Consider the following 18,738-nt stretch of genomic DNA (forward strand, 5'->3'; position numbering starts at 1 on the left):
CTGAGTGTGGCCTCTGGCTAAGGGTCCATGAGTAAGTGAATTCTGCCAACAACCACGTGGGTGAGCTTGACGCGGATCCTACCCCAGTCAGGCCTTCCCGTGAGACCCCAGCCGCAGCCAACATCTCAACTGCAGCTGTAACAGACCCTGAAGCCGAGAACCCAGTGAAACCACATCCAGATTCCTGTTGTTTTAAGCTGCTAGATTTGGGGATCACTTGTTACACAGCACTAGGTAACTAATACAGAGAGCCACAAGCAGTACGCACACCTCCTAAGTACTCCCATCAGAACTACCCTACCCTGCTTTAATTGCAACATTAGCGCCACCTCTAGTATCATTTGTTTACATCTTATTTCGATATATGAGTAAATATTTTGGCTTTGCAGGTCACAGAATTGCTGTTTTAATCACTCACCTCTGCCATTGGAGAGCAAAGGCAGCCGTGGGTGATATGCACACAAATGGGTGTGTAGGTGTGCCAATAAAACTTTATCTACAGAAACAGGCCACAGGCCACCTTTGGCCTGTGGTTCAGAGTTTGGTAACCCATGTTTTAGAACGGAGTCAGGTTAACAATAATGTTAAGTAAATAATAGCAACGGATGGTGCACGTACATGGCAAAAATTGTGGTGGATTAAGAGCAATGGCAGTTCAGGAAACCGTCTGAAAGAATGAATTGAAATGAAGCAGAGAGGCCCCAGCCCCCCAATTTCTTTTCACAACTACTTAAGCTGGGTGACTTCTTTACTTTTTATTTTTTGTTTTTATTTTTAGGCTGTGCCGAGCAGCTTTCGGGATCTTAGTCCCCCCACCAGGGATTGAACACAGGCCCTCAGCAATGAAAGCGCCGAGTTCCTAACCACTGGACCGCTGGGGAATTCCCTGGATGACATTTTAACCCAGAGTCTCTGAATGGCCCACGTCCAGGGCACTGTCTGCAGGATGCTGAGTTGGGGGAAAACAGGGAGTGGTGTGCTGGTACGGGCTTCACAGCTGGCTCTGGTGTGGGGAACTGGTTTGCAGCATCTGCCGATTTCCGTGGTGTAAACACTCCGTGGTGGCCAATTTTAAGCCATAAACATGATGCCGCTGGGTGCAAAACTGGGAAGAGATGCACGACGCATCAGTTCTCACTAGCTGCCAGTGTGGGCTGGCTTTAGTCCCCACCGTCAGGGCTTTTTTTTTTTTGGTCACGCCAAGAGGCACGTGGGATCTTAGTTTCCCAACCAAGGATCAATCCTGCGCCCCTTGTGGTGGAAGCGTGGAGTCTTAACCACCGGACCGCCAGGGGAGTCCCTGTCAGGGCTTTGGAATCAGACCCACCCAGGTCCTGTCTTCGCAGCCATGGAGCTGTAATGTAAGACCCCCAAGCCCTCATCAGAAGCCCTGGTTGGACCCTGGTTCACCTCGTTGTGCTGTCCTAAGCAAGGAAATCACCTTAGGAAAGCGAATCCCCAAAGTGGGGTCGTTTCATCCCCTAAACTCTGACAGTGAAAAACACAAAGCCTCATTATCAAATGCCAGATGACAGTCTGTGTGTGTGTGTCTGTGTGTGAGAGGAGGGCTAACGTCTGTGACCCCGGGAGGGGTGGGAGACCAGAGATGGGGGCTGATCAAGTTGTGAAGCAGTCTGGCGGGGGCACAGGACCTTCAACTAGAAAATACTGCAGCAGGAGATCACACAAGCTGGAATCTGGCAATCTTGAAAGAACGTGAGCTTTGGAATCAGACTTGCTGGTTACATGACCGTATCAGCTTTCCACTGCTGCTTCACAAATTATCCCCCAACGGAGTGTATGAAACAAGGAACATTTATTATCTCGCAGTTTCTGAGCCAAGAGTCCAGGACTGGCTAGGTTGCATGCTTCTGCAGCCCCCTCCTCAGATGCTGGCAGAGAGAAGGTACCCCCAGGCCAGATCAGCAGGTTCCTTTCATGGGTTCCAGATGGTTCTGTGGCGGGGATGGAGCCAACCACTGGTGGGTGGGCTCACCCACGTGCCCAGAGCATCTCGGAATGTCAGCCGCGACGACCTCGAAGGCCTGTCAGAAGCTGCTCCGGGGATGCCGCCATGTGAGCTGGGGACCCCGAGCTCCGGAGCAGGGAAGGTGGGGGGACGGGAGAGAAACTGAGTCCCTCAGCTGAAGCCATTGCTGACCCCGCCAGCCTTGGAGGTCATTTGTGCTTGTCCAGTGGTGACTCCAGTTGGTCCCAGGGCCTCCTGCCCCGACCATGGGCTGGAGCTGGCTGTGTGATCTTGACCTGGGGAAGGGCCTGGGGGCAGGGCTCAGTTGCTGCCGCTGCTGTCCTCGCTGTCGGAATACACACCCAGCTGGCTCAGGGAGGAGGTGCCAGACGTCTGGGGCGCAGGGCCAGCCACCTGCCCGTTCTTCATTGCATCTGGAGGAGAGGCGAGAGCTAGCCCACCGTGCCTCCTCGTCCCGGCAGCCCACCTCGGGACAGTTCCAGGTGGACTGGGCCATTCCTGCTTGTTTGCAGCCTTTGTGGAAAGTGCCTGGCAGACCCATCATGGTTTAAACTGCACACCCCTTGACCCAGCAGCTCCGCTTCTAAAAGCTGATCTAGGTGGGCAGAGGTGCCCATGCCGGGGGTGCAACACAGAAAACGGAAACACTCCAAGTCCCAAGTGACAAAGAGGGGCAGACCCTGGCTCCACCACCCACGCTGGCTGTGTGGCTTTGGGCAAACAGCTTCACCTCTCTGGGCCTCAGTCTCCTCATCTGATAAATGGGGTAATAACTGTTCTGATAACAATGGCTTGTGTATCCGCAAGGCTCGCTGGGTGCCAGGATCTACTGCAGGCGCCCGACATGGAGCAGCTCATGGAATCAGCCCCCAAACCCTACGAGGCCCTACGAGGTTGGTCCTGTTGTCATGAGCAGCTTCCAGGACAGGAAGCTGAGGACCGGGGTTGAGGGCCCTCGACCAAGGCCACAGAACGAGCGCGTGGAGGCAGAGGGATCTTCACCCAGGATGCCTGCCCTGGAAGCCTGCTCTTTCCACCTCATCGGGCCGACCTCACCCTAATTCTCCATCTCCCGAGGGTCCGAGGAGCCACACACACAAAGCATCTGCGACACAACCACCGAGGTGCAGACAATTTGTCCTACACGCCTCTATCTGACTTGGGTTTTAAAAGCAAGCACTTGCTCCTTTTGTAATTACAAGAAAAAAAGGGAACTGCAGCCCTTCTCCCCTTACCCCTGGTTGGGGGCACACCTCGCCCCGCACCGGAACAGCACCGGGGGTGCTGTTGCCACCTGGTGGCCACCCTTGGCACTGCATGAAGCTAAGGGACTGCAGGAACCTACCTGGGGCGGGCAGGACTCCTCCTCGCTGGATGCTGCGGCCCAGGTCTGTTTTCTTCACCACAACCAGGCCAGACAGCTGGGGACTGCTGCCAAAGGTGCCCACACTGCGCTCCCAGCTCTCCGCCTTCCTCTTGGCTTTTGGGGCCTGCAGTTTGTGGCGGGGGTAGCGGGGGGCAGGCATGACTGGGGGGGTCTGTCCCAGATCCTGCTCCTTCTCTGGCAGCCCGGTTCCTAGTCCCCAGCTGAGCCAGGATCTTTACCATTCCCACTCCCCCTGCTGTGCTGACCAATTCTCTCCTGCTCAAAACTCCTCTGTGGCCCCCCCACACCCTGCGCTTACACTTCCTAAATCACATTGTGACTGCTCACCTCCACGCCTTTACCCATGCCATTCCCTCCACCTGGAATGCCCCTTTTGCTTCTAGTTCACTTGGTGAACTCCTACTCATCCTCCAATACCCATCTCAAGTACCTGCTCCCCTGGGAAGCCTTTCCTCACATTTCAGGCTCAAGTGCGTGCTGCACGTCTGTGCCCGCAGTGGCCTCCACTGCCTTATTAACTGCCTCTGCAACCAAGCTGCGGGGTCCTGCCTTGTTCACTGCTGGGTCTGTAGTAGATGCTCAATCAACATGTTTGAGGGAATGACAGAAGATGGGGGCACCCACTTTGGGGACCAGTTAGCGGGAGGCAGAGAGGGGCTCAGCCCCACCTCCAGCTCTTCAGTCGCACCAGAAGAGACCCCTTTTATCTGTTTGATGTTTAAATAGAGGAACTGGAAACCACTAGATGCAGAAGACCCTGTCGGAGCTGGGAGCTGAGGGTGCAGGGGGAGCATGATGGCAGGGGGCTGCCCGCACAGAGCTCACCATCTGGGGAGGAAGAGGGTGGATGAGCAAGTAGATGCTCAGGACACCATCGTCTTTTTCTTTTTTTGGCTGCACGGCATGAGGGATCTCAGTTCCCCGACCAGGGATCAAACCTGTGCCCCCTGCATTGGGAATAGGAAGTCTTAACCACTGGACTGCCAGGGAAGTCCCCAGACACCATTGTCTTGATCAGTGATGTGAAAGAAAGAAGTTAGGGTGGTGTGACAGCGTCGGGGGGACAGCTACTGCTGATCGGGGGCCAGCAGAGCCGAGGTCAGAACGCAGTGCTGAGGTCAGCAAGCAGAGATGGGAGGCAGGACTGAGCCTGGCCCATCCGAGGGGGCTGGCACAGTTGGGGCGGGGAGTGGGGGCAGGAGGAGGACACAGCGGCCTCACTGCATCCCCCGTGTGTGGTAACCGAGACAGAGGCCGTCCGCTGGGGGCACAGGGAGAGACCGGCAGTCCTAGCCGAAGCTTGCTCATCTGGCACCACTGAACTGACTGGTGGAGCTAGCTGCTATCCTTCACCTTTCGTCAAACGCCATTCCATGTCCCCATTAAACTAAACCCAGGGAACAGAGGGGTCAAAGAGAGATGTTTCCGTAAAAGTTATGGTGAAGTTTGTGTAAAGCAAAATACAAGAAGTCGTCCACCGTCAAATTAGCTACGAGCAAGGTAACTGTAAGAGACTGGCAGGTGGGCTTCCCTGGTGGCGCAGTGGTTAAGAATCCGCCTGCCAATGCAGGGGACATGGGTTCGAGCCCTGGTCCAGGAAGATCCCACGTGCCGCAGAACAGCTAAGCCCGTGCGCCACAACTACTGAGCCTGTGCTCTAGAGTCCGTGAGCCACAACTACTGAGCCCGTGCACTGCAACTACGGAGGCTGCGAACCACAACTACTGAGCCTGCGTGCTGCAACTACTGAAGCCCACACGCCTAGAGCCCGTGCTCTGCAACAAGAGAAGCCACCGCAATGAGAAGCCTGGGCACCACGACAAAGAGTAGCCCCCACTCGCTGCTACTAGAGAAAGCGAGCGCAGCAGCAGCGAAGACCCAACGCAGCCAAAACTAACTAACTAACTAACTAAATTTATTAAAAAAAAAAGACTGGAGGGAAATCATACAAGGCCAGACTGCTTTGAAAGTACCTTCAATCTCTTGTTCCACTTGAAAGAAAAAAAGAAGAGGAAACTTTAGACCATGAATTCTGAGGCTGGTTTATGCAAGAGAGACAGCGTGAGAACTCTGATCAGGGATACAGCCTCAAGGAAAACACCTTGGTTCTATGTCAAAAGGTTAATGGGTGAGAGTACGTGACCCCCAAACCCGCTCTCTTCAGACACTTACAGAATTCTCAGCTGGAATGTGGTTGCCTCAGTGAAAGACTACATTTCCCAGCCTCCTTTGCAGCAGGATGTGGTCAGGTGGTTCAGTTCTGACCAATGGGGTGTGAGCAGAAGGATGTACTCAATCAAGGGTATAGTTACCCTCAATGTCCTCCTCCCTTGTCCCCACCTCTTTCCACTGGCTGGGATGCAGACGTGGCACTGAGCTGCCTTGCAATGAGGGAATCATCCTTGGGATGGCAGGACAATGAGGACCCGGACACCAGGGTCCACCTTCTCTGTTCTGCACAGCCCCGCACAATTGTTATTCGAGAGAAAAGTAACTTCCATGTAGTTGAAGTGGCTGTCACTTGGGTCCTGTCCAGTGGCTGGACTTGTATTTAACTAATACAGACCAGGAACATGTTTTGAATTAAAATAATAAGTTTCTGGGGGTGTCTGTGCTATTTATGATTTCCCACTTTAACCCCCTCCTTCAATTAACAAACCAGAGTGGCCTTGACCACCTTGGATAAGACATCTGTGGCGGAAAAGGCTCGCTCCCTCCCCAAACCCTCTTCTTTCTTTCTGCCAGCAAGGGCAGCTAGAGGAGGCAGCTCCCAGCCTCCCTTGCAAAGGCAGGATGCGGCCATGTGACTATGCCCGGCCATTGGGACTCGAGGGGAATGGAGGTGGGCTGCATCTGAACCTGGGTCTCCAGGCGCTGGCTGGTGGTCCTCCACACATGCTCTGCCTTCCTGCAGCTGGAACCCCAGGGTGCTCTGAGCCAGCTGTGACCGCAGAGTTGGCATCCATGTTCTAGGACGGGGCAGAACTAGGAGATGGGCGGAGTCTGGATCCCTGAGTGACTGCATGGAGCAGGGCTGCCTGGGAGTCCAGCCCAGGACTGTGAAGTGACTGAGAAATAAACGTCTGCCTGATGTCTCTAAGTGTGGGGAGTCTCCTTGTTTCTGCAGCTGAAGCAGGGGTGGAAAACTACAGTCCCGGAGACCTGTCACCTGTTTTTGTAAATAAAGTTTTATCGGCACCTGGCCACGCCCACTTATTCATGTACTATCTACGTAGCAAGTTTAGTGCTATGTTTAGTGCTATGATGTGGAGTTGACCACTTACGACCCAGACTGGCCTTTCAAGACAAAGTTAAGCCAACCTCTGGCTTACTCTGTCCCTGCTTCACCTGAGAGCATGTGGAGATGCAGGCAGGCCACACTCACCTCGTCCAGGATGGCGGTGGGGTTAGGCAGGAGGGCCTGCTGGGGCTGGGTGGGGGCAGCATCCTCCTCTGAATCGGAGTCTTCCAGGAGTCTTCGTTTCCTAGATTCTTCCACTAAGGCCCTGCGGGAAGGAACGTGGGACTTGGGAACGTGCTCTGTTGTGGGACAATGGCCAGGACCCCCCCACACACACACTGAGGTGCACTGCCTGGCTGCCCTGTCCTGATCTCACTGAGTCGGGGATGGGGATGCACAAATAACTTTAAAATAGAATTCTTTGTCCAGGGGCTTCCCTGGTGGCGCAGCAGTTGGGAGTCCGCCTGCCAATGCAGGGGACGCGGGTTCGAGCCCTGGTCCAGGAAGATCCCACATACTACGGAGCAACTAAGCCCGTGCGTCACAACTACTGAGCCTGCACTCTAGAGCTCACGAGACACAACTGCTGAGCCCGTGTGCTGCAACTACTGAAGCCTGTGTGCCTAGAGCCCATGCTCCACAAGAGAAGCCACTGCAATGAGAAGCCCAGGCACTGCAACGAAGAGTAGCCCCTGCTTGCCGCAACTAGAGAAAGCCCGCACGCGGCAACGAAGACCCGACCCAACACAGCCAAAAATAAATAAATAAGTTAAAAAAAAAAAAGTTCTTTGTCCACTGAGCCCAGTGGGGTGGTTAAGTGTCTGGAAGCCAGAACCATTCTGGGTTTGAACCCCAGCTGGGGGGCCTCAGTCAGGGCTGTGCTGGGAGCTCCTTGAACCTCAGTTCTCTTGACCACCATAATGACAGAGCCAAACTCAGAACAGTGCCTGGCACCGAGCAGGGGCTCACTAAACGCAGACTCCTCTCACTGTTATCTACGCCAATCCAACAGCAGCTAGTATGTGCCTGACCGTGTTCCAGGCCATGGATGCAGAGGTCAGAGCAAGTCCCTGTTCAGACTTTAGATGAGGGGAGATAGATAATAAATCAGGAAAGCGGCAAATCAGCAAGAAGGTTCCAGAGAGTGGGAGGTGCCGGGCAGAAGCACGAACACAGCAGGCCTGAGGCCAGATCCTCAGAAAGGTTGGCTCACCAGGCCAGCCCTTGGGGGGGGCATCTGGATCTGGACTTGGGGGCTCCTGCCACCCTCACTGATGGGGGGCTCCTTGTCCCGACACTGTGCAGACGTGGGGTCTGCACGGGCATCTGCTCTCCTCCTGGGTTTGGGGTCTTGGCCGTGCCGGGCCAAGGTGAGAACCCCGGGCTGGGTCTCGTGGGCCTCCCCCAGGAGCGCCCCTCCCTCTGCCGTCATGTCTCACCTGGGGGGATTAAGCCTGTCCTGTGGGACTCCACCGGGAGAGGCCTCTGAAAGTCTGCGCCCGGTCCTCCAACTCTGCCCCACCTGCCTTTTCCTTCTGCTGATTTTTCGCCGTAACTTTTCACTGTAATTAACTCATCAAACCTGGGGGTGATCCTGGGGGCCCCGACAGAGACGCCATGAGACACAAAGCGAGATGGGGAGGGAGATGCGGGGAAGGCCTCCCTGAGACGGTGACGCACGAGGGAGCTGTGGAAAGGTCCGGAAGGGGGGATTCCAGGCAGAGGGAAGGACCCTGTAGAAGCTGTGGGGGGGCGGGCGCCCCGGGACTCACGCCGCCTCCCGTTCGTCCTCCGCCTGCTCGTGCTTCCGCTGCTCCTCCTCCGACAGGCGGTGCTGCCGCAGCATGGCCTCGAAGTCCACGTGTGCCTGCCGCTGGTTCAGGTCCTTGAGCTCCTGCAGGTTCTCCAGAACCTCCATCTCCAGCTTGGAGTCCTTGGTTCTGTTCTCCAGCACCTGGCAGGTGTGCAGACACGGGGCTGAGTGAGCTGGGATTCCACCCCTCCACGTGGCCTGCCTGGCCTCTGGGGTCACCATGGGCAAGGGGAGACCCCCCCACCCTGGGGCTCGATCCACAGCACCCGGTCCCACAGCTGTACCCATTTCACGGCTCGGAACACTGAGGCTCGGGGAGGGGAAGTGACTGCCCAAGACCATGCGGCTGGTCAACGGTGGAGCCAGGTGGCCTGGACTTCCAGCCTGGCTCCGTCACTAAGCAAAAGTAATAAAGATTTTTAAAAAAGACGATCTGAGCAACTGCTGTGTGCCAGGCTCCAGGCTAAGATATTTCCAGACATAATCTCGTTTAATCTTCACAATAACCCCCACTTTACAGACAAAGGAACTGAGGCTCAGAGAGGTGAGGTTGGCCCGCCAGGTCTCAGAGAGGTGGCTTTGGAGCCGGGCGGGGCTGGGAATGAATCCTGCCTTGGCTGCTTCCTGGCTATGTGACCCTGTTGAACTAACCCTCTGGGAAATGGCAGTTGTGGTGGTTTGAAAATACGTCCAAAAATTCTTTCACGCTCCTCCCTTCCAGAGGTGTAGCCTAACTCCCCTCCCTGTGAGGGTGGGCTGTTGTAGTAACTCGCTTCTGATGAACACAACAGGACCAATGACGGTGTGTCCCTTCCGAGACAGGTCATAAAAGGCCCGGGGCTCCTCCTTGTTCTCTCTGGGACTCTCGCTGGGGGAGGGGGAGAAGCCCCCATGTTGTGAGGAGGCTCACGCAGTGCTGTGGAGAGGCCCATGTGGACAGGACATGAAGCCTCCAGGGAATGGCCACGTGAGGGGGCCACCCTGCAAGTGGCTCCTCCAGCCCCAGCTGAGCCATCAGATGAGGCAGCCCCGGCAGACAGCTTGACTGTGACCTTGGGAGGGACCCACAGAACCATCTAGCAAAGCTGCTCCTGGATTCCTGACCCTCAGAAACTGTGGGATAATAAATGCTGGAAGTTGCAAAGTTTTGAGTCGACTTGTTACACAAGGACAGCTAACCAGTACCAGGGTAATAACCCCGTGCTGGCCAGTGTAGCAGTAACTAGAGCAGCACGTGGACAGCACTGAGGGAGCTCCAGGAATACAGCAAACTGCCTCTAAGGCCTATTTCCCTCCCTGCTGCTCCGCACGGCTGCTGAAAACATCGGATCAGATCTGACGTGGCTTGACTAGAAAACACAGCTGGCAGAGGCATGAGGGTCCAGGAAGAGATGGGAATTATGGGGGTGGGAGGAGACAGAGGAGAACATGGACTTCCTACTATTTACGAGAAAGACGAAAAAAAAACGTCCAGTTAAAGATGAAAATTACTTCTTTAAGGGATAACAAAAGGAGTATCAATATTTATGAATTACTATGTGCCAAGCTGTGTTCTAAGAGTTTTATGTGTATGAACTCATTTAACCCTCACCACAAGTGTACGAGGGGGGCACAATTCTCATCTCATTTTACAGATGAGGACGCTGAGACACAGAGAGGCCAAGTGCCTTGGCCAAGGTCACACAGCCAGGATATGGTCAAGAGAACGTTTCCTTCTCTATTTCTAGTCTTGATCCAAACTAGCCTAATGGGAACCTCCTTAGAAAACCGCGGGGCAGCTGGCTGCAGGAAGCACCTGGCGTTCTGAAGTCCAACTTCCTGACTCCCTGTTAGTTTTCTCTTGCTGTGCCACAATTTGCCACCAGCCCAGTGGCTTAAAACAACATGAATTCATTGTCTCCTGGTTTCTGTGGGTTGGGAGTCTGGGCCGACACAGCTGGGTTCCCTGGCAGTCTTGCTAGGCTGAGATCAAGGGTCCAGGGCCCTCTTCTGAGCTCACTCAGGCTGCTGGAGAATTCAGTTCCTTGTGGTTGTGGGACTGAGTTCCCTGCCTTCTTACTGGCTGTTGACTAGGGGCTGTTCTCAGCTCCTAGGGGCTGCCTGCTGTTCCCTGCCACGTGGCCACTTCCACAGTGTCAGTCCTTCATGTCTCTGACGTCCTCTGTCTCTGACTCTAGACCCGTATTAAGGGGACCATCCGGATAATCTCCCTCTTACAAGGGCGACTGTGCCATAGTTTAACCTAACATAACTTAGTCACAGGAATAGGATCCTTGTACGCACAGTCTTGGAACTGGATGAGGTGTGTGACCAGGAGTCAGGGCTCTGGGAACATCTTAGAGTTCTGCTGACCACACTCCCCACCCCATCACCCTGCCTGGAGGCCTGAGGCAGGAAGGGGCACCGATTCCTCCAGCACCGAAGCACAGGAACACGTGCGCGGGCGCGCACACACACACACACACGCATGCACACACGCACCTGCGCACACTCACCTTCATGGGGTTGTTCAGCTCCTCGTCCTCCCGTTCCTTCTGCACCCTCTTCTCCTCCTCCTCCAAGAGCTTCTCAGCCTGGAAGTTCCGCGTGGCTCCATGCTCCATGGTGTAGTCTGTGTTTTCGGGGTCTGTCTGGGAGGGAGGATGGGCAGACATCAGCTCCTACATCTCTGAGCATCAAGAGCTTCTGCTGAACAGCAGCCAGCAGCCTGGGACACCTTCTCTCCGTGTTTCACTCCTCTTAATACCAATTCTTTCTTTTTCTTGCCTTATGGCTTTGGCGAGTACAGTTCTTTCTTTCTAGTGCTCCTGTCCCCTTTTGCAGAATCGCTGAACTCCCGAGCATAGACCTGCAGACCCTTCTCCACCTGCCCACTCCCTCCCTCCTGCCCTTCACCTTCCACATGTTTGCAAATAAAAGTCTCTGGACCTCTGCACATCTTTTCTGGTGTGTGTGTGTCTGTGTGTGCGCGCGTGTGTGCACGCACTTGACCTTCTTCCCTTAATTATGAATTACACATCACGTATGTATAGGGCATGCTCCTATTTGTGTTTATAAAACGGAGAAGCAAAAATATAACATGGTATCCTGGATGAGACCCTGGAACAGAAAGGTGACATTAGTAGAAAGATTGAAATCCATATCATGTCTGGAATTTGGCTAACAGTAATGATCCAGTGTTGGTTTCTTATTGTGGCAGATGCACTGTGGAAATGGAAGACGTTAACAGGAGGGGAAGCTGGTGAGAGGCAGATGGGAACTCTCTGTGCTATCTTTGCAACTTCTCTGTAAATCTATAAGTATTCCAAAATAAGAAGCTTACTATTTAAAAAGAAACAGCAAGGAAGAGAGCGATCCCTGTGTGTGCATGTGTATGCAGAGCACATTTTTTGAAAGCCACACAAGAAACTGTTGTAACTGTCTCTATGCATGGGGGCTGGCTGGGCAGAGGGGAGCAGTAAACAAATTTTCCAGTGTTAATCCTGCACTACTGTGGGAGTTCTGTTTTACCATATGCTCACATACACACACACATATATGCAATCCTAGTTATTTGAAATTCTTCCCTATAAAGGCCGATTTATAACATTTTGCCGTAGTTTCTCTAGTCTTTAAAAAAATTCATATGTATTCATTAATATCTAAATATACACATACTTCGTAATTCAGGTAAAAAAAACCATTTTCTGGAGACAACCCGTATGCCCATCAGCTGGCAAATGGATGAAGAAAATGTGGCCCATCCACACAGTGGAATATTATTCAGCCCTGAAAAGGAGTAAAGCACTGATACATGCTACAACACTGATGGACTTTGAAAACATGATGCTCAGTGAGAGATGCCAGACACAAAAGGCTACAGAGTGATTCCACTGATAAAGAAATGTCCGTAATAGGCAATCCACAGACACAGGAACTGGATTCGTGGTTGACAGGGGCTGGGGAGAGGGATGGGGAGTGACTGTTGACAGGGCTGGGGCTTAATTTTGGGGTGAAGAGAACATCCTGGAATTAGAGAAGACAGCTTGGTACGTTAGGAGTATAAACCACTGAATTATACAATTTAAAGGGGAGAACTGAATGGCATATAAATCATATCTCAGAAAGCTGTTGTTAAAAAAGTAATTAAAGGGCTTCCCTGGTGGCACAGTGGTTGAGAGTCCGCCTGCCGATGCAGGGGACACGGGTTCGTGCCCCGGTCCGGGAAGATCCCACGTGCCGCAGAGCGGCTGGGCCCATGAGCCATGGCCGCTGAGCCTGCGCGTCCGGAGCCTGTGCTCCACAGCGGGAGGCCATAACAGTGAGAGGCCCGTGTACCGCAAAAAAAAAAAAAAAAAAAAGTAATTAAAATATATCATTTTTTAATGTACTTTTTATTTTAACCAAATCTTGTTTTTTAACCAAAGGAAAAAAGTCCCTAGCAAAAAAAATGCTCAAACAGTACAAGAGTATGTGAAGAGAAAACTATAAGTTCTCTTCATCCTTTCCTCAAATCTTTAATACGACCCTTAGAGTAACAAACTAAAAACGTGACTGCTACTGGCTGTGCAATATTCCACTGTATAGTAGTTTGTCCCTTGAATCCCATCACCGTACATCTAGGTTGCTTCTGATTTTTTGCCTTTATAAACAACACTGCCGTGAACTTCTCCCCAAACCTTTGCTGTTTTCTGCAGAGAAGGTGAAATGGGATTTCCCTGGAGGGAGAGTACAGGAGCACTGACCCCCAGGGGAGGAAGGACCAGCCTGGCTGGCCGCCTACCTTGAAGGTGATCTCTGCCAGGCAGCGCGTGCACTTGATGTAGAAGCGGAAGATGGGCAGGCCCAGGTAGGACTCGTTCTGCACTGTCTCTTTGCGGGCATTGAACTTCTTGCCCTTGTAGATATATTCTCCACATGTCTTACACCTGTGGGGCAGGAAAGGGACTCAAGCCATCTCGGTACCCTGGTTCTTACTGGTAGGACGCTTTAGCATTCTGGCAGATGGCTGCTTGCATACCTCCAGGGACGGGAAGCTCCCCACCCCGCAAGAAGACTGTCCCACTGTGTGTACTGATTCCCTTAGACGGCATACTCTTCTCACTAATATCTGCCTGGGTCTCGGCTGAAGTGCTGCCTTCTTGGGAAGCACCCAGACTACCCAGGCTAGGTGAGACTCGCCTATCACCCATTCCTGGAAGCAAGCCTGGAGTTCATGGGGCATCCTGACCTCCAAAGTGCGGATTCCACCAGGAGGGATGCCACAAGGAGCAAGGCAGAGCTCGCAGCCCCTGCCCTCCCGCGGCCCCTCCTGCTCAGATCCTGTGCTCCCTGGCCTCCTGGCTGTTCCTACAAACACCCCAGCTCAGTCCCACCTCCGGGCCTTCACCCTTGCAATTCCCATAGCCCGTGACACCTTCCATTCCTCAGATCCCAGTTCTGCTGGCATTTCTTCCAACGTTTGCCTGACCACCCAGCGAAGCACCCTCCCTCCCTGGCCACCGTCCAGTCCCTCTCCCTCTCTCGTGACCATCTTTGTGTCCTACATGCGCCTTTCGTGAATACGCCTGAGCCCTTGTGTATTATCTCTACTCCCCACCAGATGGCTCCAGGGGGGCAAGTCTTATTTATTTATTTAATTTTTTAAATTTTTGGCTGCTTTGGGTCTTCGTTGCTGCGCGTGGGCTTTCTCTAGCTGCGGCGAGTGGGGCCTACTCTTCATTGAGGTGCTCGGGCTTCTCATTGCGGTGGCTTCTCTTGCTGCGGAGCATGGGCTCTAGGCACGTGGGCTTCAGTAGTTGTGGCACACGGGCTCAGTAGCTGTGGCGCATGGGCTTAGTTGCTCTGTGGCATGTGGGATCTTCCCGGACCAGGGCTCGAACCTCTGTCCCCTGCATTGGTAGGTGGATTCTTAACCACTGTGCCACCAGGGAAGTCCCGGGGGTGGGGGTGGGGCAAGTCTTGATGCCCACAGTGTCCCTGGCACCCAGCCAAGGCCCTGGTGCACAGCAGGTGCCCAGTAAGTGAGTGCTGAGGGAAAACGAATGAAGGAAGGGGAGAGAGAAAGGAATACGTAAACACGGGCTGAATTTCACTAACAAAGGTGGCTTTGATTACCACTTCGTTTCAGATGTGCTAAGATGTAAAAAATTGTGGTGAGGTACAGTAATTCCGAGGCGGTATGAAGGACGAGGCCTGGGGACTGTGATGCGGAGGGAAGGATGGAGGGGGTTGGGAGGGGGATCCGGAGGGCCTCTCTGAGGGGGCGAGATCTAAGCCAAGTCTTGAAGGGTGAAAAAGAGCCAGCCAGGGCTGCCCCGGTGGCGCAGCGGTTAAGAACCCGCCTGCCAAGGCGGGGACACGGGCTTGAGCCCTGGCCCGGGAAGATCCCACATGCCGCGGAGCAACTAAGCCCGTGCGCCACAACTACGGAGCCTGCGCTCTAGAGCCTGCGAGCCACAACTACTGAAGCCCGCACACCTTGAGCCCGTGCTCAGCAACAAGAGAAGCCCTCACAATGAGAAGCCCACGCACCACAATGAAGACCCAGCTCAGCCAAAAAAGAAAAAAAAAGAGCCAGCCATGTGAGAGCAGAAACAAAAGTGTCCCAGGCAGAGGCAACAGCTTGTGCAAAGGCCCTGGGGCGGGAACGGACAGGACTGCTGGAGGAAGTGAATGTACATACAGGACCCTGTCTCGTGTGCTCACTCTTACTACCAGTGACTGAGACCTCGACACAGGTACCAGCTGGGAGCTCTGAGACATCAGGGAGATGGGTCCTGAACGGCAGGAGGGTGAGGTCTGGCACGGTCACTCGCTCACTGGGTCCACGTCTGAGCCAGGACCGACGACCTGGTCTGCGCACTGGGGGCGGGACGCTCTCTGTGGGTGGTCTGCGCACTGGGGGCGGGACGCTCTCTGTGGGTGGTCTGCGCACTGGGGGCGGGGACGCTCTCTGTGGGTGGTCTGCGCACTGGGGGCGGGGTGCTCTCTGTGGGTGGTCTGCGCACTGGGGGCGGGGCGCTCTCTGTGGGTGGTCTGCGCACTGGGGGCGGGGCGCTCTCTGTGCGGCCAGCGCAGGGCCCGCGGGGCCGCTCACCTCATGTTGAAGGGGGCCATCAGCCGCACCACGTACTGCCGGTCTTTGGGCAGCTTGAGCTTGGGGATCTTTGACGGGTCGAAGTCGGGTGGGTAGTATTTCTGTGGGGAGGAAGGAAGGGTCAGGGGAGCTGCTTTCAGACGCAGGGGCAGGCTGGGGGCAGAGGGAAGGGGCTCTGGGGAGCTGGGTCTGGGTCCCCACGTTTGAGGATTTGGTGAGAGGACTCCTAGGACTTGCATACACTTGTCCTCATGGCTACAATTCATTACAGCAAAGGGATACAGAGAAAAACGAGCCAAGGGAAAAGGCATGTGGGGAGGGGCCCAGGGAGACCGGACACAAGCTTCCAGAGACTTCTCCTGATGGAGTCAATTCTCCCAGTGATATATTGTGACAACGTGTGCGAAATGTCCCCCAGGGAAGCTCAGGAAGACCCAGCACCCAGGGTTTTCATTGGGGGCTGGTGTGTAGGCACCTCTGCCCGGCACGTATGACGATTCCAGACTCTAGACTCCCGGAGGGGAGCAGGTGCTCAGCATAAACCACACTGTTTGTACTAACAGTTTAACCCCAGGGAGCCATTCTTTTCAGAGAACATTGGGAACCATCCCAAAATTCAGGTTCCCGGATACCAGCCAAAGTCCAGCATTGCAAGCCAGGCTTTCTAAGGCAGCAGCCTCAAGCCTGTTGCATTAACTCTTTCTGCACAGGAGCCTGAGATGGGAGATGTGGGGAAGGAGAGTTTGGATTATGAAAGAGAACTACATACGATAACCAGAAAATAAAGCACTTTGCATTTTGAGCACTTACTAGGCTCCACGTAGTACACAGAGAGCTTTATGTCCCCTGCCTCGTGGAATTCTTGCAAAGACTCTATGAGACAGAGAATGGTGTACCCATTTCACAGAGGAGGAAACTGAGTTCTGGTGGTTTCAGCTACTCAGGTTCACACAGTGTGAGCAGCAGATCCAGGATTCAGACCCAGGGACACAGCTCTGGGGAAACTGTGGTACAGTGATTAGGAGCATCAGTTACAGAGCTGGCGGGGAGGGGTGTCTGGGTTTGATTCCTCTATTCTGTGGCTATTACATAACCACTCTGGGCCTCAGTTTCCTCATCTGAAGAAGGGATAACCTGTTCCCCTGAGAAGACCTGATGAACAAGGCACTTAGAGCTGTGCCTGGCACACAGAAGTATCTACCAGCAAGTTATGGAAATAGCTGGGCTGCCAGTTGGATCCTCGGGATGGAAGGACTTTCACGGACTCGAAGTCCGACACACTGCACTGGGTCTGGCTGGGGCTGAATTCCTAATATAGGTGTTTAAGAGATTAGAGCACTGAGTCACTGTAAGGGACATCATCCTGGGCTCCAAGCCACCAGTCTGGAGGTCTCCTCTCTACTCCGTCCAGACATCTTAGGCTTACACACTCCCAGGCTGGGGAGCTCACCCCCTTCCTGGGAGCACACACCCTGCTGAAGGGCGGGGAACAGGGACTCAGAATTCCGGAGCGCTCTTCTCCAGAAGCTGAATCCTGCCTTCCAGAGACCAGCTCCACACCCCAAGAGTCCCAGTTTTCCCCAACAGAACTGGGAGAAGTTGAGGCAATTGGAAGGGTCCCTGCCAGCGCAGCAGAAGAGCTTAGCAAAGCCTAATCCCTCCGAGGAACACGATTGGCTAGAACCCCAAGCGGGGAGAGACTTAACAGAGCCACGCCTCCTGGAGATGAGAATGTAAAGTGAGAATACCAATATCCTAAGGAAGCTCCGCCCCCAACGGGAGTGACTGGATAATTCCTTTCAGAAAATCCTATCAGAAGTGAGTGGGTAAATAGCCTAAGCTCCGCCCCCACAGGTGACTGGGTACACCCCACCCTCGAGGGGAAGGCTTAGTGAAGGCCCACCCCCCGCAGAAGGTGATTAGGAGGGTTCTAGAGAGCCCCGCCCTGCAGAAGGCCGTTGGGGAAGAAAGCAAAGGCCCTAATAGGAGAGTATAAGTAGCCCTCCTCGGCCCGAGCTCCGAGATGTCCCGCCCCAGGTCGAAAACCCTAGTTGCCCAATACTTACGTTTAAAACTTTTCGCTCCGACATCTTTACCTCCTACTCTTCTCTCGACCACGAGAATACTGATTAGGCTGAGTGCTTGTCGAACTTCCCCGACCATCTATCCTTGTATTTCCGCTTCCGTCACTTCCTTCAGCCGCTGTTATTGGCTGCTGCGTACACAGCTTGCCTTTTCATTGGTTCAGATCCCCGCCTGTCAACACTCGAGTCCTTCTGTATTCCCTCCCCAGTTGCAACCTCGGTAAGGACGCAGCAAAAGGTTCCGGCGTCGGTGTGGATTTGAAGTTCCGAGGAGGAGGCGCTGCGCCCTCTAGAGGTGAGCAGCGACTGGTTAAAATTCCGTCGTCACGCGACGTGGCTGCTGGTAGCTACGTTCCCTGTGGTTTTATTCAGCAAACGTAGAACTCAGCGTTGAGCGCTTACCTTGTGTGTTGGGCTCCGGGAACCTACACATCGTTCCCGTGTCCCTAGCGCTCACCTGAGGACTGGGGCAGCTCTTACGATCCACACAGTTCCACAAGGAAGCACCCTGGACGCCCCCCCACACCCAAGTTTATCTTGAGTCACAGTTAGAGACTCAAAGACCAGGCTCCAAACCTACCTCCCCCTACAAACATTTGCTCCCAGATGTCCCCCCCGTTGTTTGCCTCTGAGTTGTCCCTCTAAAGAGGTCGTTCCTTCCCTAGCCTCCTCCCTTCCTTTTACAAATGTTTGTTCTGTGTCAAAGACGTGCTCAGTCACTGGGGACACATCAGAGAATAAGACGTAAGATTTCTGCCCTCATGGAGATCACAGTCTGTCTGGTGGGACTGATGGCACAATAAACACACACAAAAACCCTTTCGGGTCCTGGTAAATGATCTGAAGATAATAAAACAGGGAGACATATGGAAAGTGATGAGAAGGGGCTACTTGAGATGTATGAGTGTCCTATGGCTGCTGTAACAAATTACCACAAGCTCAATATTTTTAAACAACACATTTATTAGAGTTTTGGAGGTCAGAAGTCTAAAATGGGTGGCAGGTTCCTTCAGGAGGCTTCAGGAGAGAATCCATTTCCTTGTCATTTCCAGCTTCTAGAGGCTGCCAGAGTTCCATAGCTCGTGGTCCTGGATCACTCTGACCTCTGCTACCACTGTCACATCACCTTCTCTGTCTCCCTCTGA

The 18,738-nt window shown here is 53.8% G+C and overlaps 1 protein-coding gene across 1 annotated transcript; it reads right to left on the reverse strand.

Moving 5' to 3' along the window:
* Positions 1-1,703: 1,703 nt before the first annotated feature.
* YJU2 (YJU2 splicing factor homolog) lies at positions 1,704-17,688 on the reverse strand. The gene is made up of 8 exons (XM_027085464.1): positions 17,576-17,688; positions 15,510-15,610; positions 13,194-13,338; positions 10,927-11,061; positions 8,391-8,572; positions 6,763-6,883; positions 3,336-3,480; positions 1,704-2,403 (listed from the first exon to the last, which is right to left on the reverse strand). Exons 1-8 carry the CDS (start codon positions 17,597-17,599, stop codon positions 2,291-2,293), a joined length of 966 nt encoding a protein of 321 aa, XP_026941265.1. The 5' UTR covers positions 17,600-17,688; the 3' UTR covers positions 1,704-2,290.
* Between the last annotated feature and the right edge of the window lie 1,050 nt (positions 17,689-18,738).

Source organism: Aethalodelphis obliquidens, unplaced genomic scaffold (assembly GCF_003676395.1).
Source record: "Aethalodelphis obliquidens isolate GAN/ISIS:26980383/991018 unplaced genomic scaffold, ASM367639v1 scaffold53, whole genome shotgun sequence".
In the NCBI taxonomy this organism is placed as follows: Eukaryota; Metazoa; Chordata; class Mammalia; order Artiodactyla; family Delphinidae; genus Aethalodelphis; species Aethalodelphis obliquidens.

Coding starts and splice junctions, on each gene's coding strand:
- YJU2 (XM_027085464.1), bottom strand. CDS start 17,599: ATGTCGGAGCGAAAAGTTTTAAAC. Junction 13,339..15,509: donor ATGGCCCCCTTCAACATGAG/GTGAGCGGCCCC, acceptor CCTGCCCCACAG/GTGTAAGACATGTGGAGAAT. Junction 8,573..10,926: donor AGCTGAACAACCCCATGAAG/GTGAGTGTGCGC, acceptor CACACCTGCCAG/GTGCTGGAGAACAGAACCAA.